This window comes from Amphiura filiformis, chromosome 1, assembly GCF_039555335.1.
Source record: "Amphiura filiformis chromosome 1, Afil_fr2py, whole genome shotgun sequence".
Lineage (NCBI taxonomy): Eukaryota > Metazoa > Echinodermata > Ophiuroidea > Amphilepidida > Amphiuridae > Amphiura > Amphiura filiformis.
This window is the reverse complement of record NC_092628.1, coordinates 6797825-6824723: the sequence shown is the minus strand read 5'-3', so window position 1 is coordinate 6824723 and position 26899 is coordinate 6797825. Positions and strand designations below refer to the sequence as shown.

Genomic DNA, 26899 nt, shown 5'->3' with positions numbered 1-26899 from the left:
AGAAACTGAATTCTGGGATATCCTTATGATGGGTCACGGTTATGATATTTATAACGAGGATACTATGGATGTGAAGTTGTCTTTGTGGTATTTTCCTAAGATCATCTTGGTACCAGAACTTGTCATGTGGATACGATTTGTTTCTAATCATGCTGTCACTTTTCGAGGGTTCTTGTTGGAAGTAGAGAGAACGACAAAGGAAGGTAAGTTCGCTTTAACCTTCTACAATACAACATCGCCCTCTGTAGTTGATATAATACAGTAAACAAAAGAATTAAGGTAGCAGTTGTGTTCACCCCTGTATATCACTAAATAAAGACAAATGTATCAAAATTAAAACATGTAGCCAATGCCTTTACTCTTTAGGTCTGATTTAAGACCTTATTTGTTGAAATTGGTTGAGAATTAAGGAAATGGTGATCCAAAACCTAATGAAGACACAAAAAAAAAAAGTTGCACTTTTGTGTTCTAATCGATGAAAGCACGATGCTAGTTTTTCGTGCTAATCAATGAAAGTGCGGTGCTAGTTCGCTTGTTCGCGAACGCTTTGTGTACAAATCAATATGACATGCAATGTGAAAAACTGCAACATTTATATTTGAATCTTCCTTGGTTATTGGATCATTGTGTTTTATTTCTTGAACAATTTCAACGAATGAGGTCTTAAATTCGAGCGCAAAGATATACAGGGGGTGAACGTAACTGGTTTGATTATTTGGCTTACTGTAACTACAATGTGATGCGAACGTGGCCGGTTAATAGTTGTTGGTTGTACGTCAGTATGTAGTATTCACGATATTATGATACTGAGAATCGTCCAAATATATATATGACTGACTACATATCTGTATATTTGACAGTTGAATGCCTCCCGGATGAATTCCACTGTCAGCAAGGCTATGGATGTCTGGATCCCAGCTTAGTCTGCAGTGTCTACAAAGAATGCATGGATCACTCGGATGAACTCAACTGTGGTAAGCAGCATTTTGTTCCGGTTGCATCCAGTCGGATTTGATTCCAGGCTTATCTCCTGTATCTCTCTTGTAATTGTTTAAATATATTGCTACGATGCTAATAGATCCATTAAGTAATGCCTCTCTGTGTGTTATCAGCGTGATATGAATATAAACAGCTCAAATAAAGAAAATCCGCAGTTACGTATAACCCGTTCCACACTAAAACTTGAAAAATGAGTTTCCACTTAGGACAAATTAAAAGATAAATGAATATTTCACATTCTGCTGTAAAATTAAATACAAAGTCATGTGCATGTTAATGATTTTATCATGGTAAATACTGTTTTCTTTGTCACTCAAGACATGTTAAAAGACAAACAAATATTACACAAGTTCAAGAAATTTGACAAATTAATTTTATTTTAATCATATTTATCCAGGGTAGCCCAATTCAGCCAAATAGCTGGTCTAACATGGGGCCCTGCTACACATATATACAATAATTCAAAAGTAACAATTATCAACATACAATTTATATAGTATATACAACTCTTAGATACATATTTAAAATACAAAAATACATACAATTTTCAAAGTAAATAAAAAGACATCATTTACAAGTATATGCACAAAATTTTAGGACTTGAATCTTTGCTTGAAAGTCTGCATATTTGTTGAGCTTCTTAATTCATTACTCAGCTTGTTCCAAACTTCAACCCCACTGTACGAAAAAGATGATTCAAAAGTATCATAACCATTCATGCAAGGCGTTAGAGCCAATAAATTTGTCGCAGCTTGTCTCAAATTAATTTCTCTAATCATTTTTGTCTCTAATTTTAATTTCTCTAATTAATGAAATTAGAGAAATAGCGCGCTTGATGTTGATGCGTCTAATGCACGAGCCCCGAAGAGGGGGGGCATTAGACGAATCAACAACAGCTATCATTGATTTACATGTATATACATCCCTATTCTCTAGTAAAAGTGGCACAATTGTGATTTTACCCTTTCGTTGTTAACTAAACATATCTCGAGATTAAAAAAAGCAAATTGAACTGAACAAACGATATTTGAGAGGTACGACTGTGTCCCTGACGTTGATGTAAGCATCATGCCACAACTGTATTTTCTAATTGCCAAAGAGGGCGCTTTTCACTTGCACAATTTTTTTTGAGACAGGCTGTAGATTGATACCAGTATATGAAAGTTGGTGTTTTTCCAAAAGTTGCAAATCAAAATGACGCCGGTACAATGCGCGGTTTATTCAATTGTTATTTTTTCTTCTTTAAGGGGGTACTACACCCCTGGCCAATTGTGTGCCTATTTTTTGCATTTTCTCACAAATCATAGCGCATTGGTGACGAGTAAGATATGTATATCATAGGGGCAAGGACTACAACTACTGCACTCAAAATTCAGGGCAAGTAGTTATTGATTTATTGATCAAATATTGGTTTTCCTCATTTTGACTGTAACTCCACAATTGTTGTCTGTACTGAAATAAAGTTTCCAGTGCAGTAGTTGTAGTCCTTGCCCCTATAATATCTTACTTGTCACCAATGCACTGTAATGTTTGAGAAAAATGCAAAAATAGGCACAAACTTGGCCAGGGGTGTAGTACCCCCTTAATACAATGAACTCTGTAAAACTCAACTCTGATTCAATGTCCAAGAGCTGTCGATTTTGTTTGATGCCTTTTACTGCTTACTTGCTTGCTTTCTTTGTCATTGTTCGTTTAGATTACTGCGAAAACAACCAAATTGAATTGATACAAGACAAGAAGCACAAACTACAATCCCCACACTTTCCTCTCTATTATCCCGGCGATCTTGATTGCATATGGTACGTGACCACAACCGACAACTACCCATACATAGTGATTTATTTCGAGCGTGTGAGTGTTCATCCTTTTGTTGATTACTTTACCGTCGGCATCGGGAACGAGATAACAGAAGGCTCATGGGTATTTCATTTGACTGGCGGGGGATCGGCCCCTCGTATGGCAACTATTAATGCAACGTCGGCATGGATACGACTGGAGGCGTTACCATTTAATTATAATCCATTTCAAGGTTTTCGTCTGGAACTTCAAGGAGCAATGAATTATGGTAGGTAGTATTTAAAGTTAATAATCCCTTAATCTGTTAAGGGATCTAAAGTGAGCGTTTATTGTGTTTCGACAGTATTTTTTGTGGGACATGAGAGCACCTCGGACCTATCGAATTGCATTCTGAATACGAAGCATGTCTTTTTGATATCAAATAATTTTCATTTTTGAAAATCACAATATAATACAAATTTTATGACAAATTATAAAAATTTGATATTTTTCAAATTTTTGATATATAACAGTCCTCGAAATAAATTATATAAATCTAATGATATATTCTTAAAGTGTATGTAGCAGGAGGAAAAGCCGACGGTCAATTGAAAATTTTGACCTTTCATATTGAAGATATGGATTTTTTCCCAAAAAGACCTAATTTTTTTTTGGTGTTTTGGGAAAAAAATCCATATCTTCAATACGAAAGGTCAAAATTTTCAATTGATCGTCGGCTTTTCATCCCACCTACATACACTTTAAGTATAAATCATCAGATTTATAAAGTTTACTTCAAGTACTGTTAAATATCAAATATATCAATTTTAATGATTTGCCATAAAATGTGTATTAAATTGCGAATTTCAAAAATCAAAATTATTTGATATCAGAATGACATTCTTCGTATTCAGAATGCAATTCGATATGTCTGATGTGCTCTGATGTCCCAAAATAAATACTGTCCAAACGTTCATACCCCAGCCCTTAAGCTGATAGAAATCCAATGAGGTGTTTTTTAAAACAGCATGCTTTATGACAATATAATACTTGTAGATTGAGAACAACATAATATTTTATTCATCACCTTCTTTTTAAGTTCCTTGTCAACCAGATGAATTTCTTTGTTCATCGGGATATGGATGTCTTGAGCAGCATTTAGTATGTGATAGCGTACCACAGTGCCTATACGAGTCAGACGAACTTGGTTGTAGTAAGTTTCTACATTTTATCTTTGTCTTCATTGCGACCATAATTTGTTTGATTCATAATTCAGTATCGCAACTCCTTGCTTGCTAGTTCAGTAAACGAATCAAACTAGCTGTTTTTTAAACGTCCATCAATGAAAACAACCTTTTATTATTACGCAACAAAGTGTTATTTACAAAGGTATTTTAATATTCAAGCCAATGGAATTTTAATCTTTTCTTACAGATCTTTGTGGTGATAAATTCGTTCAGATTGGACCAAACACTGACATTTTCAACATCACCTCGCCATTTTATCCCAAGCAGTTTTCTCTAACTCTTGATTGTTCTTGGCAGCTGACAACATCTACTCCTGGAAGTTTCAAAATTATAATCCAAGATCTTGACACATCGGCTCACCATGACGAACTCTACATCGGACCCGCTAATGCTACCATCTTATATGATGTGGACGGCCAAGAGGAGTCAAAGAAATACATGGACTCGTTGAATGAGTTGAAAATTTTGATTTTTACAGGAAGAAAACATCCCAAATCGCTTGTTTTACACACTAATGAGCTTAAGATGGGATGGGATTCTTCCATTTGGTCTGCAGGTGGTAGAGGCTTTTGGATTGATGTATCTTGGACGGTTGAAAATGGTAAGCAGCAATACAGCGAAACCAAGTATTGTAAAGAAACAACACTATATATGTTTCGCACGTTGAAAAGTTTCACTTCTTAACTTCATTTAGGTTGTTACAACACCTAAACACCTAAAAAAGGTAAAAATGAACAAGATGTTTAAAAATCAACCAAGGGGGCCTACTTTCTAAAGCAAAACATCTCCATTCAACGCACCCCCTGACAACACTGTAGAATATACGCTATATTGCTATTGTGTTTCAGCTTCGTGTGAGTCTGATGAATTCGTATGTCCTGTTGGACTTGGCTACATGTGTCTTCATCTCCATCAGAAATGTGATGGGTTGCCTTTGTGTCCGTACGACTACGACGAACTGGATTGTGGTGAGTGTTATTTGCAAGTTGCAATAGACATTTTTTAAATCGATTCACTCCGATTAAACCTGATGCATGAAATAGTTTCCCGAACGCACGAGTATTAATTGGTACCTCTACAGCATCAGGTCACAGTGCGGAGTGCGTAACATAATAGACATGATCAAATGCAAGTGTTCTATGTCTTTTGTAAGAGATTGATGGTTACGTTGCCAATAGCCAATCAATCAGACGAAAAAGTGTCAGACGAACATTTGCACCTTTCTTCCCATTACTGTCATTTTAAGGACCAAATAACGGACATTTTAGTTCAATATTTTCGGAAAATATTTATCCTGATGAACTGTATTTTTGCTAAAAGTTTATCGTGATTCATGACATTTGTTGTCCGCTTAATGAATATAAAGTACCGCTCTCTACACTTGGTTTCCGAACTTTTCCGATCTTAAAATGGTTTATTCAAGCTTGCTTATGCTATAAACGTTCCTACTTATTTACTTGCTTATTTACATGTACCTACGTAATATTTAGGTAATTGCGGAGCAAGGAATATTTATCTCCAACCAGACGTGCCTCTTAACTTTACTTCTCCGTTATACCCTGCGAACTATCCATCAAATCTGAACTGCAAGTGGACATTCATCGCTACTGAAACTATGGTCATTCTGGTGCAAATTCATGAATTCGGTTTAGAAAGAGGGTTTGACTTTCTGACCGTTGGCGATGGTGATGTTCTTGGGGAAAACGTGATTGGTCGATTGACTGGGAATATTAAATTGAAGTCGTTTACGTCTGCCAAGGAAAACTTGTGGATGGAGTTAACTACTGATAAAACTGGCAACTGGTTAGGATTTCGACTGCTGTTTTCTGAGATCAAGCCCGTTGAAATAAAAGGTAAGCTTCAAATTCAAAAACAATTTGAACCAAACACATTTTACTTTATCTATTTACTCTTTGGTAATGCACCAGAATTTTATTCACAATTCATCATTATCAATCGTATTCTTCGAATTTTGATTGATGTAGCTGCTAATACAAAATAACAAAATTAGTACATTTTATCTACCATAAGATATCTCCTCCTGTGTTTCTTTTACTAGATGTTTGTAAAGCCTCTGCGTTTGATTGTGGCTCAGGATTTTGTCTGGATTCTGCTGCCCAGTGTGACGGATTCATCGATTGCGTCATCAACAGAAACGACGAAAAGCATTGTAGTTAGTCAATAAATGGAAATTTGATTGTTCATTAACACATGCGTGTTTGATACTAATTTGTTAAAAGTTTAAGAAAAAGTTAAAACGCACAATATATATTTTAATAAACCATAAATCACGAAATTTATTCATATTGAAGATTAAAACGTAAAGTCTTTAAATTATTTGATCACCAAATCATAAAACAGTAGTACAATCAGAATACAACATTAGATTTCGTGTACAACAAAATCCACATTGACAGACTTCCTTCAATTTCGTAATATTGTTTCCCTCTGTTGCAGGTGACATTCAGTGTCCTGGATCATACCCATGTCAAAAGGTTTCAGGTGCCAACATATCAACGTGTGTGAATATAGAAGAAGTATGCGATGGTGACATTGATTGTTCAGCAGGGGACGATGAAATACAATGTGGTATGATGACTGACGAGTAGTGTGACCTATGTAATGTGTATGTGCCAATGCCCCAAATAGTATGCCCTATCAATGTAGTAGCTTAGAAAATATTGTTATTGGGAGGGTGGGGGGACAAGGGACACTTCCCCCTTAAATGTTTAATGGGGAACGTTTCCCTACAAATTCTAATAGAAGAAAAAACTAACCATTAATTGCCCTGTGCATCTTCCCTTTTAACCCGCAAACACAGTGTTTTGGGCCAACATAGGGTAAAATCGCAAATATTTCGCCCTTCGTGAAGAAAAAAAATCAAACATTATTGATGGATTTCCCTTTTTAACACGAAAACACCGTATTTTAGGCCAACTTTGGGTAAAATCCGGGATAAAGTCGTCAAAATCTGCGCGCATTGGCACCTCAAATACCAAATTTTCCCTTCCATTTTGGGTTAAAATAGTCTGAAATTAATCATTATTTCATTTTATGGTTTTCCTAATCTTACAGATATAAAAAGATGTCCTACAAATTGTGAATGTGAATACCAGCAAGACATTCTGCAAGTGATTTGTGCAAACGGATGGTCCCAAGCTACTATTGCTGGTGTCGCAAGAACAACTAATGCTATGTTAGTATACTAGTAATAAATATTTGTATCAATTAAAAATATATCAAAGATTTGCCTTAAAAAAAACTATGATATTGTTAAGAAATATGTTACTTCAAATGCAGTCTTGGTTTCGTGCAAACTCGTATCATGTGTGTATTCCTTATTTATTTCCAGCACACTTTCTGGTACAAGCATGAACGAAACATTGCCTGGTATGTTTAAAGGGTTTTCTCATCTTCAAACAATGTAAGTCTGTCAGTCTAATATTTTTGTTACCATTTCCTTTATTTATTTCAATAAAATAAAATGTTCATAAAAACCCTTGCTACTGTACATAATAGATTCCTGCAAACGGACGAATCGCAGATAGCTATAAACCATCCCTTTGCATACTATAATGACATTATCGAATTTCGTGTAGTAAGTGGGAGTTGTTTCCATGATCACTGCATCTGTTTTTATTCGAATCGCTCAAAGCATTTCATGGGTTATAATAACCTTTTACATTCATTGGTATGCTTAAGGGTAGACTAGATATTGTTGGTCCAAACAACCAAAAAGTCAATTTTCATTATCTAAATCAATATATTATTAAAAAATAATACTTGATGTTTTGCAAAAGTTCATTCTACAAATCATGTACTTTGAAAACTTGCTTGATTTATTGATGTTAATGAGTTTTACAAAAGTGTTGTTGTTATTTCAGCCCTCTTTATAACATAACTCAAGAACCACATGACCTACAAAAGTTTATCTGTGATATTTGAATTCTTCTACACGCTCGCTATGAAATGATCAATGCAATTTTTGCCAAATGCCACTACCATTCGATGCCGTGTACTACCATTGCGCAACAGGTTTTAAAAAATTGTTGCTATCCTTAAAAGCGACCATATAGTGCAGCATTATGTATGCTGCATTTTATAGTACCACCTTGAAATATTTACTCTAATTCTTCACTACTTTTCTTTTAATATATCTGTCCACTGCAGGTCACTTGCTCGTAACAATATAACGAAGATAACTAAACATACGTTCGTTGGACTTATGAATATAACATGGCTGTAAGTCAGTACTGACATCTTTATACTGTCTGTTTAAAAATTAAGTAACGTCTGATTGAAACCTAACTCATTCCTTTAATAATTACAATATCTTAAAGAGAACACTATAAGCTTCGGTAATTAAAAAAGCAATATCAAAATTTAAATGTCCTTTTTTTACCCAGAGACCTGTCGCAGAATCCATTGACCATATTAGAGAGTAGTATGTTTGAAGATTTGCCTTTACTGGAAGAACTGTAAGTTAGCTGATATGTTCTGTACTACTATCAGCAAAAGAATTAAAGTACCAGTTAGGTTCACCCCTGTATATCCTAATGTGTCAAAATTAAAACCAGCAACTCATAGCTGTACCCTTTAGCTCTGATTTAATACCTCATTGCCAGTTCTCTTATTCAAGAACGCTTTGTGTACAAATCTATATGGCATCTAATACAGCAATCTGCAACTTTTAAAAATGTGCATCTTCCTTAGAAATTTGGATCACCGTATCTTTATTTCTTGACCGATTTCAACGAATGAGGTTTTAAATCCGAGCTAAAAGATGCAGCTGCTGGTTCTAATTATGACATATCTGTCTTTATTTAATTAAGGTATGAAAACAGTGGTGAAAATAACCGGTACCTTAATTATTTTTTGCTGTCTGTATGCAGCTTGAATCTTTATATTTCATTATGTCTGTGTATGTTGGAGGAAGGGGCTATGTGTCGCGTATGAGGAGGGATGTGGGTATGGAGGTAAGTATTCTTACAGGAATGAGTGAGTGTGACATGCGATGCGTGATAAAGGCAAGGTAATTCCTTAAAATAGGTAAGACAACATTTTGGACAGCTAATTAGACATACCGTAAAACCCCGTCTACAAGCATATACTGTGCTTCTGATGAAAGCTACATTAATCCAGTCGCCATTATGGAGTTTGAGCAAATAAATTACGGATCCAAGCATATACAAACAAGTATTATTTTAAGACCTATCTATTGTATTGGTATATTAACGCTTGTTCGAATTAATTAAGCTTTTATAAAAAAACACTATATATGCTTGTACCCCGGTCCCCGCACTGCGTGCATCCGCGGGTATTCATGCTTGTCAGTGAACTTTAAAAACACCCCCTTTTGCATCTCATTTCGCGAAAAATTTTATGGGAAAAACACCCCTTTTTTTAGCGATTTCGAGAATTATTTGCCCTTCGACAATACCCCTATTTTCGCTAAAACGCGAACGATATTTCTAATATACCCTTTTCTGGCAGAAACGCGTAGGCTACTCGATGAAAATACCCTTTTTTTCAATTTCGCGAACACGTGGTTTGAAAAAACACCCCTTTTTTGTGTGTTTGGCGAATCGTGTTTCTTCATCTGAAAACACCCCTTATTTCGCGAAATTTTCGACGAGCATGAATACCTGCAGATGCAAGGAGTGCGGGGACCGGGGCTTGTACACGGGGTTTTACGGTATTTGGTGAGTGTTTAAACTGTTTATACGTATAGCCATACAGTATATTGTTTGTGCGGTGTGTTGGCATGTGTGAATATTTTTAAGGGGGGGGGGGTGGTGTGAGAATATTTTATTTATCATATCTAATGAATATAGCAAGTAAAGTAGTACATTATATTATCTGATTGTCTTTGTAGATACTTCTGGGATGTTCATATTGCAGTTATTTATCCTGATGCATTTAAAGGATTGCATAAATTGAAGATATTGTAAGTTGAATTTGAGGCCACAATATTGAGTCCTTTCACTAAAATATCGATTACCAAAAGTAATTTTTTTTAATCAATGCAGTACTCTAAAAGAAATGCTAAAAATTGGTTAATTTTTTTTTGTCACCAGAGTACTTGTTCGTGAAAGCAGCAAGCAAGAGGATCATGTATCCGTACACGAAAATGGATTCAAAGGATTAGTGAATGTAGAAACACTGTGAGTACACAATGTAATCCCAGGTAGGGAAAAAAAGGCCAACAAGATACTGTTCACAATCGCATTCACGGTGCCTGACTGGGATCTCTTTTACCTTTTGGTTAAAAGCTTCTATTTTCAGCTTAATATGCCCCCTATTCTACGTCTAAATGCCAAATACCAAACAACATAACGTACTTTTACTTCTCATAATACATCAGGCTTTATTTGTATTAAATCAGCTGGACATTGCATTTGTCTGATACATATAACATAGCCTATAGTTTCAAAGAGGTCAGGTATGTAGAACGACCGTTACAAATATAAATAATTTATTTTTACCACCATTATGTTACAGATATGTTGACGACCATTATCTTTGCTGTCATTTTGACGATTTAAACGACTGTATTACACTACAGCCACAACCAACGCTCTTTATGTGTGGATCTCTCATGCAGAATCTGGGCCTTCGAATGTTCATGTGGGTACTCGGAACTAGTGCATTGATTGGAAATGTATATGTATTGGCACACCGTGGCAAAGAGAAGGCTAAAGGCCCGATTCAGGCAAAACAGTCATTAATGATTGCCAATTTAGCTGTATCAGATTGCATAATGGGTGTTTACATGTTGATACTAGCATCTGTAGATGCTTACTACGGTGATCAATATTTTTATCACTCGGAGACTTGGCGGGAATCATACTTATGCCGATTTGAAAGTTTTCTGTCCCTACTCTCCAGTGAAGCTTCAGTATTCTTCATAACCCTTATTAGTGTAGATCGACTTCTTTGCTTAGTGTTTCCTTTTGGAAAAGCACAGCTCAATAGTAAAATCACTAAATTAATTGTTGGTATCCTGTGGGCAATCTCAGTCATACTCGCATTGGTTCCCTCTATTATAGCCGGACCTGAGTCAGATTTTTATGACTTATCGGATGTCTGTATCGGATTGCCATTAGTAACGAGACCATCAAGCTATAGTATTCAATCAAGTGACGTTGGAGGACCTGGGTCAGGTCGTACGTTTTCACTTCCGGTGCCAAATGATTTCATGCCGGCATGGTATTTCTCAATCGCCATATTTCTCGGTCTCAACCTCGTATGCTTCTTGGTGATCTTTGTGTGTTACGTTGTTATATTCATCAACGTTAAGATGGTAAAAAAGAGAGTAAAGGTTCAATCTAACCGAGACGAACAAGTGAAAATGACAATCAAAATGGCCGCCATAGTTGGAACAGATTTTATCTGCTGGGTACCGATTGTGATCATGGGAATACTTTCCCAAACTCATACCGTGGTTATACCTCTTCAAATGTACACATGGTCAGTCGTATTCATACTACCAATAAATTCGTCGCTGAATCCGTATTTATACACAATAGGATCTCTGATTTCAGATTATCGCTCCCTTAAACGGTATGAAAACGAATCATCACATTCCAACTCAAACAGATCACAGAACTCTGGTGGCATCGTACCGAATAACCGTGTCAATCCTGTTGAAACGTAGACTTACCTGTGGGGTTTAAATGGCCTTATTTTATATCAAGAAGCACACAGTGTTACCTAAGTTCTAAACATTGTAATATACACACCATTTAAAAAACTGAAATCTTCAAATTCAATTAAATTTACTTTAAGCACTAAGATGGGATTAACAGTTCTACAGGTGGATTCAAATGGATCAACGTAAGTCAATCTCTCTTGCTGGTCACTTCTTCATAGTCCAACCATGGTTCGATTATCAGATCTGGTTAAGGCACGAGCTACTGGTCAGCTTGAGGCTGACATACTTTTCTGCAGTTTCCCGCAGTATGATCTCAAACCTAAAGGCCGAGTTTCGTCAGACCGGAGATGTCAAAGACAGACCCAGAAGTGGCCGTCCCATAAACACAACGGCTGCAGAAGACCGGTACATCTGACTGGCAGCACTTCGAAACCGTTTTTAAAGAAACAGTGTGATATTCTTTACTCATGTTTATTGATGCAAATGACGCAGACAATGGCAGACTTGGCACATTTTGTTTGAGACCTCCTTGTCTTTTAAAGACAGTTACTCAACCATGGAATAAGATATGGTCACAAATGTGGTGTCATTTTGACAGGAAAGAACAATGTTTGTATTGATATGAAACAATATGGAAATAGATTTCAAATATTTCTGATATATTACCGTTTTGGAAAGTTTCCAAACTGTTTTGAGGAGTTTATGAACCGTTGTAAAATGTGTTTTTTTGTGTTAGACCAGCAATGAGGATTTTGTTCTATATAAATTTACAATCAAGCAAGTGGCTGCAGGCATAGAAAAAAACATTTACTGTGTAACTATAAATAAGTCGCTCTTTTAGCATGTTTAGCAATAAGTAGGCCCAAACATGGATACGCACTTAAGACGCGTATTGTGTTGCGCAACTTTAAGATACGCGGTTGTGTTAATTCCTCTTGCGCGCGCATCAAAACTCAAGACATATTCTTTGTCATTGTACACATTGCAACTGACGAGTGTGGATGGGTCAAACCATCCATACGAAACAAATTTGTATTGCGATGTGGTAATTTCACTAGTATAATAATAATATATTTCGCTCCTATATTTTATAGTTGAGCACTGTATCTAGTGATGGTTTCATTATAATTTCTTACTATAAATTTACAATCAGTTACGAAGCATGTTACGAGGCAAAAGAGGAATGGACAAAGGCCACATGCTTCAACTATTTATTCGCCGTGTCTTCATCGTTTCTTCAAATCTTTCTTCACTGTGTTTCACCTTTTTATTCACCGTTTTTTCAACTGTTTCTGCACCGTTTCCGTGGATGTTATTAAGACTCAAACGTTAACAATGCAACTATTTATATTTATGTCGCCTAATTATAAACTTACGGACTATAAATATTTGACAGATAATTTTAATCGCACAGGTGCATTCGCCAAAAATAAAACAAAATCGAACTTAAATAATTGTGTACACTAGGACTCAATTTCGATCCCATGTGTATTTCGCATCATGAATAAAACACAATGTATAAACTAGAGGGAAATTCAAGGTGAATTTGAAGACGATGACGATGCTACCAGTGCAGACTTTCTTGATCTAGGGTTCATATCCACCTTGCACTTGTTGAGTTCACCTATAGGAAGCAAGTATAGATGCTGTCAGTGGCGGGGATGGGGCATGGTAGGCACCCCTCCCAATAAACTCAGGCATTTCCCCCGATTGCTCATCGCCATCAGAACTTTTCTTTCCACCACGATTGATTTCACTTTTCTCACTCGTTTCCATTTTCCATTTCCCTTAAAAAAATCATGGTGCTTTCACTGGATGATGTTTATCTGTTTTTATCTTATTCATACATAATATCTATCTTTATCACTGGTATAAAATTAAACAAGAGGTATATTACATAAAAACAAACAAAACAAAACAAAACAAAACAAAACAAACAATATTTATAACTTTTTTATTATTTCTGCTTATTCCTTTTGCGGTTTGAGCAGTATCCCAAATTCGAAATCAACGTCTCGTTACGTCAATGACCACAATACCGGACAAAATTGCTTATACATATGTGGCCCCCATATCCCCGTTCAATATTGTGAACCTGTGAATTTTCTTCATTCCCCTTAGAGACGTCCAACATTGATGGTGAGAGCGGTGGGTTGAGGTAGTAGGAAAGGGCTCAAACTTCACGCCAAAGTATGTGAAAGTTTAGTTATAACGAAAGTCCACTTTAAAATAGCCCTACCTTGTACCCAAGTGGTTCAACTACTTTTGACCAGGATTATATTTGTACGAGGGATACTATAGTTACCTTAAAGATTCCGCTTCTTTGTCACTATTTCAATCACTTCTATGCGTGAAAACTGCAATATGAAAAAACAATGAAATATAACGAGCCACAAGCAAACGTGATTTAACATGATTGTGTATAAAACTGAAAGCTGATTGTATAGTTACTACCAAAGTTATTTCATTCATTTATAGATTCAGACTCTCCTTTTGGCATGTAAGGGTTCCAGTATGCGCTAAGGGAAACATACCCACTTTGACAACCTATCAGGTCCATAATATTTCCCCGTGTCATTTTTCATTATGTTATGACATGTTAATGCCTAACTTAATAACAAAATTTGCAGATAATTACGGTTTCGTTTGTTTAATTCTGAAATGCGACTAACAATCGGAACTTTGAATCCTTTAAAAACAAAGAAAAAATAAAATCGGACAAATCATATAACATTACATAAAAACAACGTATTAGACACACGAAACACATCATTTAACTGCTACAGTTATTGTTTTACTTTGTCTCACCTTTCCAGTCGCAGTAACAGGAAATGTGTCCAAAAAGATTACATGCTTCGGGATAAGCTTAACGTTCACCTGTGTGTGTATAAACAGATATTTGTATATTAGTTACCATCAAAATGGCAAATACATTACGCTTTCAATGGCACGAGGGGATCCTATTACATTAATAATCAAGTTAACATTGATCACTGATGACTGATGACTGATGAAATCATTTTGGGATCCTAATTTTTCACCATCGGTAATGAGAGATAAACTAGCGTGCTTTGTGGCGATTGGTGTAGCCTTGAGATATGCTAGAATGTAGAGCAAATTTCCGAAATTATTTGCTTATCTATATTAGTTTTGATTGCTTACCTTCCCTCTGCAGAATTCCCTGATTTCTTCCTCAGTTGGTGGATCAGTTTTATCAACTCTTTATAAATAAAATGACAATTCATTTGTAGAGATCACCAATTAAAAATATTAATAATCAGTAGCAATTTTGATTAATAATACTGCAACTCTATACCTGGACTGTGGTAATAAGAATTGAGCATGATGCGACTTTAATTGTTATGATTGTTCATTAGACCTAATTGTTTATATTTGAATTCGTGGAAAGGATTACATAATGACGGGTGATATTCAAATTGTTAAATAATTAAGGTAAATTCGTAAATGTAAATTGCTAATACAGAAGCTATATTCACAAGAATACCACTACCTAAGTCACGTGTATGACTCTAATGGCTGTAATTAATACACCCTATACAGTCAGGATGCGTCCAGCCGGAAGTGAGGACCATACATTATCAGATAGCTTGATCAAAAGTGAGTAAAATCAGGGACCTTGTATGGAAGGACTGGAAACGCCTTACATCCATTGTACCATGCGAGTTGCTGGATATTGTAATACTTGGATGTTTTTTTGATATTTTGTAGAGCAACATGAGTAAATAATAAAATTCAAACATCGCGCCCTCGGCGCAACTCGCATACAATCGAAGGTCGTGAAAGATAATCTGATAACAATAGCTTGACCATAGCTATCAATAATCCCGTTTCCAGTCCCTTTATACACGGTCCCTGGTAAAATATTTGCTTTTGTTCAAAAGAAAATGTTCCTTATAGTTTTATTAAATATGATAAATGTGATAATATACATACCAAGGCTGCATGTACTGCTTGATGTTTATACAACACGGATTCTAACTCTGTCGGGGCCAGGTTAAGACCTTCCTTAATGATGTATTCCTAGTAAAAATATATTGATAACACTATTTATCCAGAATGAAAACTGAAAGGTTCAAGTTTAGTGAAGTAACGAATCACGAGTTTGTTGATTTGCCTCATTAAATGGCAAAGTTTTTCGTAATTTATTCGGTATTCCACAAAAATCAAATCTGAGTCAATAATAAATTTCGAAAAAATTGTAAAAAGGAGTAAAAAAATCTGATAAATCTAGGCACAATTTTATCCATTATATTACATTCATATGTTTAACGATCCTAGCTAGTCTGAAATCTGTTAAATGGTTATATATACAATACGAAATATTAGAACCAAACCAGTGACCTGCAGAACAAATAATAATGCTCACCTTTATCCTGCCTTTTATTCTAATAAAACCATCCTTATCCATCACTGCTAAATCACTGAAAAAACAAAACAAAACATGAAATGCCTTGTTTTGTAAAAATTCGATTTATGTGTTAGGGGTAACTTATAACAGTTTGATCATATACAGGGTGCATCAAAATGATTGGTACCCATAGCTTTGTCGTGTAATGAAACGCCTGATGTTCCCATATTCAACATGAGATCTTCTTGAAATGACTGCAAATATGACCTTTTATTACATTCATCTACAAAATGGTGGCTGTTAAGCTGCATTGTGCTGGGACATTATCGTCCATACTCACTGGATATTGATGGGTACCTCTATTAATAGATCATACGTTGTCTGTTTAGGATAACTGATAGAAAAATGTGGAAAGTGTTTATCACAATACAAAAACTTTACCATCAACCCCAACTCACCCTGAATGAATCCAGCCGTTGTGATCCTTTATTTCTTTTGTTTTCACATCATCATACATATAGTATTTGAACATGGAGTATCCCCGGACATGTAATTCTCCAACTGTGCCCACAGGTGCAATACGCCCATTCTCATCAACTATCTTTGTCTGTGAATAAATTTACGAGATTTGGTTTTTGAATGTGTAATTGTAGAGATATATGTGACAGATACAATTTGGTTTACTAAGAAGTTCACACATTATTGTATTCGATCATCGAGTTAAAGGAAACTGTGGATGTTCATAGCAGTATTCCAATCATTTTTTTATATGAGAACCAAAAATTTGCATTTGAAGGCCTAGAAAATAATGTGTGAAGAAAAAGTGGGTTAACACATTTGTTTACAAATCAAACCAAAATATCTTTCAGTCCTAATAATATTTCTAACAAATATGTGATGCAATCAAGCAAAATCAGTCGGAACTCGGAAATAAGAAATTTTGAGTTTCTTTTATGAGAGTAAAAATCATTTACAAAGCTGTATTTTGCAGAAAACCCTATTTAATTTGAACAACCAGTTCTAAAGATAATTATGAGTAATTAAAGAGTTTAAAAAACAACAGGAAACAAAAGGAAATGATTCCTTTGTTTGGCTGTATTTCAAAATCAATATTTCCGAGTTCCGACTGATTTTGCTTGATCGCATCACAATGGGCTTACCACTGATACCAACATCCGCATGGATAAAAAGTAAGGATGAGGCTGTCGATCGGACCATCTTGCATTATTTACCTACCTCGAGACCTCCTACTGGATAGAGAGCTGCATCATCTAGTTTGTCTTGTGGATCTAACGGATGCCCGAGAAATAAAATCATCGATTCTGTCATCCCGAAGTTAATCTTTGAAAGAAAACATTGATGTCTTTTACAATATAAAGAAATATATAACTTACTTAAGTCTTTGTTTATTTCATGTTTGATGTATCTGTCCACGTGTAATAGGTATTTTATTGGCATAATTTGAAATACAGGTCCGTAAATAAGTTCATCAGGATTGTCAATAGATATCATTTGTAAATTTTCTTGTTTTTTAAATCCATTGGGTAAAATGATGTGAAAACATACCTATGAAGACCAGCTCCTAAAACCCAAAACAGCACCACCAACGTCAAGCTCTAATAGGAAGCAGACGAAGATTGTGAGAATTGGTCAGTTGATTTGAGAAAGTGCTACGATATAGCACGAAACGTCATCATAGGTATGTTTTAACATCATTTTACCCCATTATTTACTTGGATCTGAAAACAAGAAAATTTACAAATGCTGAAATGACTTACTGTAGTATACTGTACAAGCTTGTTCATCTTTTGTAGGAGTTCGTATGGTATGATACTGCCTCCTATACACACTTAAAAGTTAAATTGTCATGAAAACATAAGGTTACAAAATTCCTTAAAGAATAGGTAATATATAATATATAATATATAATATATAATATATAATATATAATAAATCATTTTCAAATAGAACTTGTAGCACAGACATGTATCGAGACCGTGAACATTAATACAACCAAATGCTTCAGGTGAATCTCTCTTCATACGAGCTATTATACAGCCATGACTTAATAAGTTTCTTATACAAATAAACTGCGCACAAATGTATCCGCACACTTAAAAAAATCAATATCTTAACCCTAACCGCCTAAGGGCTTTTTGGCGACGGGAAGGGAAAGAAGGAAGGAATAAAGAGAGAAAAGAAGGAAAGAAGTTATTTGCTCTGGGTGGGATTCGAACCCGAGACCCCTCGCATGCCAGGCCTTAAATAATATGAAATTTTGACCTTTGGTATTGAAAATATACATCCAAAAAAACGTAAATGTCACCACGAAAGGTCAAAATTATCAAATGATGGACTGCTTTTCCTCCCAGCTACGTACACTAAGTACATATTATTAGATTAAAAAAATTTACTTTGGGCACCGCATCAAATTTGGTCCTTTAGAACTACCGGTGCCCGGTTAGGTACCGATGACTGTTAACATCACTCCCTGTAGATGTAATAAATTGTATCAAGCATAATAATCGACAGTTACTGTTTTTCGTTTAAATAAAAAACGAAGGCACTGTTTAAATGTTCAGGGTACGCTAAAAAGTGCCATCGGTACATATTCGGGCGCCGAAAGTGCTATAGGACCAAAAAAGATGTTGTGCCTTATTTGAGGACTGTTTTCGAACATTTGCCATAAAATTTGTATTATATCGCGAATTTAAGAAATTCATATTATTTGATATCAGAAGGACATTCCGCGTATTCAGATGTGTCTGATGTGCTCTCAGCTCCCACAAAAAGTACTGTGCACACGTTGATATTCGATTTCAAAAAGTGACTAAACATATATTATCAAATAAAGTAGTCAAATGAAGAAAAAAAACCTGCGTATTTTGATCCACACACACGACACACCGGCCACAACCACATGTGTCGGGTGCTGCAGAGTAACGTTAGCGGAGTATTCATATGGAGTATTCATATCATATAAATATGAGGGTGTCCTCCTCAGTAAATATACAATATTGCTTAAAATTTGTTATTAGGTTATTTTATGGTTATATATTCCTCAACAAAAGTTTGGAAAGCTTTTTCAAGCATCTATATCTCAGATTATTTCGTCGGTCGCAACACATAGTTGCGTAGAGTGATTTTCCACATTTTCCGTTTCACATAGTTGCGTATAGGTTTAGAGCTAGCTATTATCCTACATAGTTTAATATGTTTGAACCTTAAACTTCAATTTCAAATAGAATCGGGACGCTGGGAAATAACAGTGGAGGAGTATCGACTCCGTTACTTGTAGCTAGTACTAATATATCCTTCAAAAACGTTTTGTTCGGAAAAGTATTAATTTTGTCCTTCATGTACGCCACTATGTGTTGCGACCGATGATTTTATTTATCTATTTATTATTTATTACACTTTATCACTACACCGAATTACAAAGATATAATATAATATTGCACAATTTCATCAAAGGAAAATGTTTTTTGAAAGTCCAGTGAATGTCTGGAGCGAACAGGTGCATGTGCACCTCTAAGATAACCCCACCAAATCCAAAAAGAACATTTATATTTGGTAACATTAACTTTGATTGTTTTCAAAAATCTTCATGTAACCTTTTTTTGGGACACCCGGTACTAGGGAGCTGTTTCCAAATGGGTACCCCTTTGCAATGACACCTTATTTTTAAACAATCACATTTTTGTTTGTAACGCGCTCTATAAGTGTACCGTAAAACCCCGTCTACAAGCATATATAGTGTTTTTAAAAGCTTAATTAATTCGAAGCAAGCGTTAATATACCAATACAATTGATCGGTCTTAAAATAATACTTGTTTGTATATGCTTGGATCCGTAATTTATTTGCTCAAACTCCATAATGGCGACTGGATTAATGTAGCTTTCATCAGAAGCACACTATAAGCTTGTAGACTAGGTTTTACGGTATATTATTACTTTTTTCACGCTTGAGTACACGTTTTGTGATTGTTTTGGTGTTTCAAACACCTGTAAACCCATAATTATCTTTACCCTGGGGCCTAATGCAATCCTCCAAGATGACAACGCTCGCTCCCACAGAGCTAGTGTAGTCTACGACTTCTTCTTACAGAATAACGGGAGTAGAGAGAAGGGAATGGCCTGCCATCAGCAACCTGATTGAACAATTGTGGTATCAGCTTGATAGTGATGTGCGTGCCTAGCCAATGCAACCACATTCAATGACCTGCGACGAATCCTGGTTGAAGAATGGAATGCCATCCCACAGCAATGTGTTACCAGGCTGGTGACCAGGAGGAGGTGCCTGGTTGTTGTGGCCGAGTATGGTTTCCACTCACTACTGAGGTTTGTGACTAGTGTTTTTTGGACAGAATAATGGTACATTCTGTTTGAGACGCCACTGCATTCACAAGACGCGTATTCAGTCATAAAAAAGTGATTGTTTCAAATGCGGTGTCACTGTAAAGGTGAATAAATTAGCTATCCATTGATATGCAACCCGATATGTACATATCAATATAATTTGAGATATATATGCTTGAAAAAACTTTAACTTATGTTGAGGAGTTTATTATGTGAATTAAACATGCTTGCAGCACCCTTACTTAGCTTGAAGTGGGAGAAATCGTAAGTTTCAATATTTGGTAAATTGACAAGATCATGAATTTGGTGAATCATTGCGATACCGTGTGTTACTCTGAAACATAGAAATAAATGTGTATTATAGTAAGTATAGTCACCCTGAAAATTCTTAATATCCTTTATTGAATTTAGAATCCCAAAATAAAGGGCAAAGATCCTCATTATTGGAATGAAAAGTTCTTCATACATTTACCTAAATTAGTGTGGCCAGATCGGTAGCCTCATTTCCTCACTTTATCCTATAAAAATAATATTTAAGGCCTGAAATAGGTTATAGTGATAGCTTCGTACCGTATGAGACGTTGTAAAATACGTTTGTCTTCTAATATAAAAACTGCTTTAAATGCAATTGAACTCAAAACAGGCATCAATGCGAGGTACAAAACTACAACATGCACAAATCTTACCACACTCGAGCAAAATGATTGAAATCAAACAATAAAAAACCAACAACATAATTTAAGCTATACCACCTGCCATCATGTGAGTAAAAAAACAAAAAAAAAAAAACCCAAAACAAAAAAAAACCCAAAAACCCAAAAAAACACTGACACCCAAAAATAGATACAAAAATACAGGATAGAGTACCTTTCGTTTTGAATAGCTTCTGCCATTATCTCGGCATCGAATATTGGGTATAAAACAATAGTTGTGCAACCTCGTATGAGGGGAAGAAATACACCAAATAGGCCACCAGAAAAGGTTATTCCTGCCATAAACCGACCCGAGTCCTAATAAGTAAACAAGAAGAATACATAACTATTAACAAATGGAATCAAAGTCTTGAGTCACCATCAAAGCAAACAAACATCCCGGGCAAACATAGGCCTTTTAATGAAAGACGCACAGGTGGGATCCCTTGTAGAAATTCTCCTCCTCGGTTTGGAATCCGAATCCAAACAAAACAGTGTCAATAACCATTGGATGATGTCAGTGTATAGTAGGCGTCGGCATCACAGTACTACCCTATATCAATTAATACAATAGTGTTATTAAGCATTGCATTATGTGAGTGTACACGACAGTCAGGCTGAGCTCTTGTCAGGCTGGGTCAGTCAGTGCAATAATTATGAGAAGGAAGATTCCAAACGGCGTTTCCAAAAGTACTTGCCCTGCCCTTCTGTCAAAACTCGCTTGCCGCCCTCTCGGCCTGCCAAAATTCTTTGCCCCGCCCTTTGCACATGGCAATTTTAGGGATCCCAATTTGCAAACCTTGAATGGTCTAGATATATATGTACTTGGACCAGGAAAATTTGCATATTTGCATATTGTTTTTCTAAGCATTTTTAACATTCTATTTAAATGGCGTCCGATAAATGTGTGCGAAAAATCGCTTGTATAATCTAAGTATTAAGCTCTACATTTTGACAAACTTTTAAGACATGCATGTCATTAATTAATTAGATATTATCGCTAATTAGCTTCAGTGTATCCCATGTTTTGCACGACAACGCAACTATGTGATAAATATGTGTCATACGCCACTATTTCGGCATATCACAGCTGTGTGGCTAATGCAGATATGAATTCAACCGTGATTCAACATACGTATGTCAATTTGAAATGGAGAACCATTCTTCAAAAAATTTGATATACTGATTATAAGTTTAATGATTAATTACAATTAATTGATGAACGACAACAATGTATTTTACACATTAAATATAACTTTTTGTTGTAACCATTCAAGAAAAGGAACATAAACTAAAGTTTACAGACTCTCGATGACACTTGATTTTCCTCTTAATGTTTGAGTATGTAGGCGAGGAACAATTTCAGAAAAAAATATTGCCTAACCAAGCAAGGGGATGTTTAATCCTGTATTCTGCATGTTAAATGCGTTTATTTTACATTAGTAACGTTATTATTTACCCAATCACAGTCGAAATTCTCCACCTCTGCTCGGAATCCGAATCCAAACACAACAGTGTTATTAAGCATTGCATGATGTGAGTGTACAGTAGGCTTCGGCATCCCAGTGCTACCCTGTATCAATCAATAAATTAACCAACAACCAATCATTCACATTGATATGGTTACAGCAGGTATTGGCCAGATCTATGTAGTCTGACGATGTCCGTGCTAGCATGGAGAGTGCCTCTCATTTCAACAACAAGTTGAAGACAACGTTGTTCGAGTTTTGCATTAAAACATGTTCACAACCCTTTACACCAAAATAACCATATCAGAATCTTTTATCTGATAAACTTTATATGTAGCTTAGACAGCACAAGTGACGGTGCAACATATTGGCCTTTATCATACAGGTATTTTAATAACAACACTAGCGGATTTTGGCAAATAGGAGTTTAAGCTACCGCAAAAAATAGTTATGAAGGTGTTGAGAATTGTTATGTTACCACATTGTCACTTACTGATGTAAAATACATGCAGCATGGATCATCCATATCTAGGGACATACCGACTTCGATCACATTGTCCATGTCAGTCTCATTGCCCAGAGTCATAAATTCGTCGTAGCTGTAGACACCTCTGTTGGAACATGAAAACTTGTTTAATAAAATATCAAATTCAAAAATATAAAAGAGTTACATATTCCCTAGAGTCAAAGGATGTTTAAGTAACACTTTTTAAAAGCAGCTAGTTATTCCTTTAGATAAGTGATTAGACTAGCCCTTCAGGAACTAAAACCCCAAAGTAGAAAGATTATCACGTCTATTGACGCAATACATCCTTACCTTTTACTGGGAAAATTAAGTGTTGGTGCACAGCATGTAATGATGAACTCCACATCCGGGCAACTGCGTAGAAATAAGATTGAAATCATTCAAAATAAATAAGTTCTGATAAATAATAAGCACATGCATAATTTGAATTTATTTCTGAAGGGAGTAGACAAGGTTTCTTTTGCGTGTGTTTTGTTCACAAAATGTGCATCCTTACCTTGTTTGTGGCATCCGCAAACAAATGCAATTTGCAAAATCAAAATTTACTGGACGACCATTTTGATGTGGTATAACGGGAGATTGTTTCAAACAACTTAACTGAAATTATTTGAAACAAAGTCACAGAAAAGTGATTTTCAAAAGAATTAATGAAATAGAAATCTTACCTCGCAGATTTGAAGTGGTCAGCTGATGTGTTTTTAAATTCTGGAAAACATTCATATGCCGATTCCACCAGATTAGATGGCGATCGTGTCAGAATCATGGCTTTACAATGCAACTGTAGTCAGAACAACAAAGTGGAAAAATAATATGACATAATGATCGTATTATTTCAGGGAAATAAAAAAGGCAACGAATTAATGATAATAATTAAGAAAGAGTAATTTCATAATGGAGAGACATTACCTTATTCATTAGCGCGACAACTGTGGAACTTGGAAATTCTAATCTCATTGGTACCTGTACAATAAACAGTATCAGTTACATTACATTCCCGAATATACTAATGATATTTAGTCCGCACCATATAGTCGTGCGGTACACTCTTTTCATGGCAACAAGTGTACACAGGTTATAGGCTGCTAACATGTGTGTAATATAGTTTGCATGTCCATTTTGTGTAGCATGGCCAGATTTGCCAGATATTTCTTGCTATCTGGATCCAAGTGTTACATCCCCATCCATGTGACCAATTTGTTTTGATTATGATCAGAGGACTCACAGTGGGATTCGAGAGAGGAGTTAAAGGCCAATTCAGTGATTTGCTCATCCGGACGATGGTAAAAATCATCGAAATTCAGATTTTGGTAGCTTTGTCATTGTCATAGATGTGCTAACATAGCCTGCGAGTGGTTCAGCCGAAAGCCGTGTATTTAAGGCAACATAAGACATTTTACGAATCTGTAATTTAGATACTGACAGTATCTAAATTAGCTATATGTATTTGAATGAGGCTTCAACATCGTCAGTACTGGTGTTTTCTTCGTTTTTTGCCAAATTTGTCATTTCAAAAATACCAAATGACAATTTGAATGACTTATCCTTCACTTTTAAGCAATTTATAAACAATTTGAATTTTTTACACTTGCGCTGGGATCATTGAATGGGTCTTTAACGTGCAGCTGGGATGAAGTGATAGTAGTCTCCCACTTTCCTGCATACATGTAACCATGCACTGTGACCCAGACAATGAGTACGGGCCCGGTCCCATGTCATGAGTACGGGTACGGGTCCCATGCCATGAGTACGGGTACGGGTATGGGTCCCAGTCCATGAGTACGGGTACGGATCCGAAGCCAAACAGGACATAGTACGGATACTGGTACGGTTACAGAGACATGTGTACGTGTACGAGTACGGGTATTACAAGTCTGATAACTATTGGCACCTCATTCGTAGAATTATTAAAGGCGTGATAACATCTACACATTATTAATGTCATTATTATATCTTATAGCTAGGCTAAAAGGATACGATACATGATTTACCGACAAGTGACTCATTTTGGAATGCGATCATGAATTTTGAAGAAAAAAAGTTTCCACAGGCTTCGTTGGGACTCGAACCAGCGATTCTAAACTTCCTTCGATTACCGCTCGGCCACCGTGGCAGTTGAGCGAATGAGTGTAATGATAAAAGATAAATCTCATAATGCCATCTATTTAGCCTTTTGTTTACTAAAAAAGACGCGTTTTGTAAAGATAGATTAGCCGTTTTATGCATAAATAGCACGAACGTTTGGGAAAGGTTTCAAACAAATAATAAAGACATTGATGTGATGATGAAATTGCGTAAGTCGGGAATTATCTGCGTCGCAATGTTTTGTTTTGGTTTTAGGAATTTGACCTTAAAATTTACGACTTCATGACATTATCATCGAATTCAACAAAAGATATTTCAACACTATATGTGATGCGATCAAGCCAAATCAGTCGAAACTCGGAAATATTGATTTTGAGATATAGCTAAACAAAGCAATTATTTCCTTTCGTTTCCTCTTGTTTTGGAAACGCATTGCTCATATCTTTGGAATTGGTTGTTTAATTTCAACGGGGTTTTCTGCAAAATACAGCGTTGTAAATGCTGTTTACTATCTTATAAGAAACTGAAAATTTAATATTTCCGAGTTCCGACTGATTTTGCTTGATCGCATCACATATGTCCTCATTCTTTCTCTAGAATGTTTTGTACATGTATGTGAAATAGCTTCAACAATGGTTCGCTGCATAATGGTAAAAATAGCCTTGACCTAAAAAAGGGCGAGAGGTACCATATTTACGGATTCAGGCTAAATTTAAAACTGATATAAAACGTTTGTTTTTTGATCGATTACAAAAATGATTTTTTGTCGTATAAAGAAATTGTATCTGGCGTGAATTACACCACAGTTTTTATTCCTAGGGCTCTTTGACTTCTTCAATTAATTTTTTAATGATAGAGTGAATCCCTGGCCCTCTATAATTACGCACAAAAGATCGAGTCCCCTTAAGTTCGTGTATGTACCAGCATGACGCAACGACAGTACTTACCAACAGTACTCCAAGTTGCATACACGCGTAGTATGCGACTATCCATTCCGAGTGATTAGCACCCCATATTGCTATGGTGTCGCCTTTCTTAAGGCCTTTGGAAATAAGGGCGGCCGCAAATTGCTGACTCTTAAAGGGAATCAAAACATTAAATACATAATTAAAGCACAACAATCAAACAATCACGCAATTCTAATCGATGTTTATACTCTTTGGTTTTCTCATTACCTCATTGGTAATGCCACATATTCTTTGTGATGCATAACTTACCTTTTCTTTCATTTGTTTAAAAGTAAATCTCTCTGTGTCAACATAAAACACAAACATTTCTTTATCTGGATACTTGTCCGCCATTTTATACAATTGTTGTCCCACCGTCAGCCCGATGAATGGATGTTTACGCGGCACATGGATGTAACTCTTCGTCAACTTTTTAGCTGCCATTTTCGATTGCTGTGTTCAGAACGCTTGCAGTATTGTAAAGGTCAAAATGAAGCGAACTTTGATCCTTTCTTGATTAGACACTATTCTGAAATCATCTGGGTTTTGGTTTGAAGCTATTAATACATGTAGCATAATAACATATTAATGTAAATTTACATGATTAATACAGATAGACACCAAACTCACAATAACAAACTTATTTATCAAACTAAATACATATGCGTAGCACCCGTTACTAAGTACAAGAGTTTATTTTCAGTCAATCAGGCCAAGAAAAAAATTCTTAAGGGCGTACTACACCCATATATTGGTTTGATTGGTCTAAAAAAAATGTT

At 35.7% G+C, this 26899-nt stretch overlaps 2 protein-coding genes across 2 annotated transcripts; one reads left to right on the top strand and one right to left on the bottom strand.

Annotated features, from left to right (window-relative positions):
• The first annotated feature begins 3054 nt into the window (after positions 1 to 3054).
• LOC140155102 (membrane frizzled-related protein-like) lies at positions 3055 to 8504 on the top strand. The gene is made up of 9 exons (XM_072177806.1): positions 3055 to 3064; positions 3875 to 3988; positions 4210 to 4623; positions 4871 to 4990; positions 5513 to 5875; positions 6082 to 6195; positions 6480 to 6611; positions 7098 to 7218; positions 8429 to 8504. The coding sequence occupies exons 1-9, from the start codon at positions 3055 to 3057 to the stop codon at positions 8502 to 8504; spliced, it is 1464 nt and encodes a 487-aa protein (XP_072033907.1).
• A 5478-nt stretch (positions 8505 to 13982) lies between these two features.
• Positions 13983 to 26564, bottom strand: LOC140155092 (medium-chain acyl-CoA ligase ACSF2, mitochondrial-like). Its single transcript, XM_072177794.1, has 16 exons — positions 26391 to 26564; positions 26121 to 26249; positions 23998 to 24051; positions 23757 to 23869; positions 23383 to 23445; positions 23059 to 23176; positions 22556 to 22669; positions 21272 to 21414; positions 20647 to 20738; positions 17824 to 17894; positions 17282 to 17386; positions 16504 to 16652; positions 16064 to 16118; positions 15631 to 15717; positions 14485 to 14553; positions 13983 to 14033 (listed from the first exon to the last, which is right to left on the bottom strand). Exons 1-16 carry the CDS (start codon positions 26562 to 26564, stop codon positions 13983 to 13985), a joined length of 1587 nt encoding a protein of 528 aa, XP_072033895.1.
• Between the last annotated feature and the right edge of the window lie 335 nt (positions 26565 to 26899).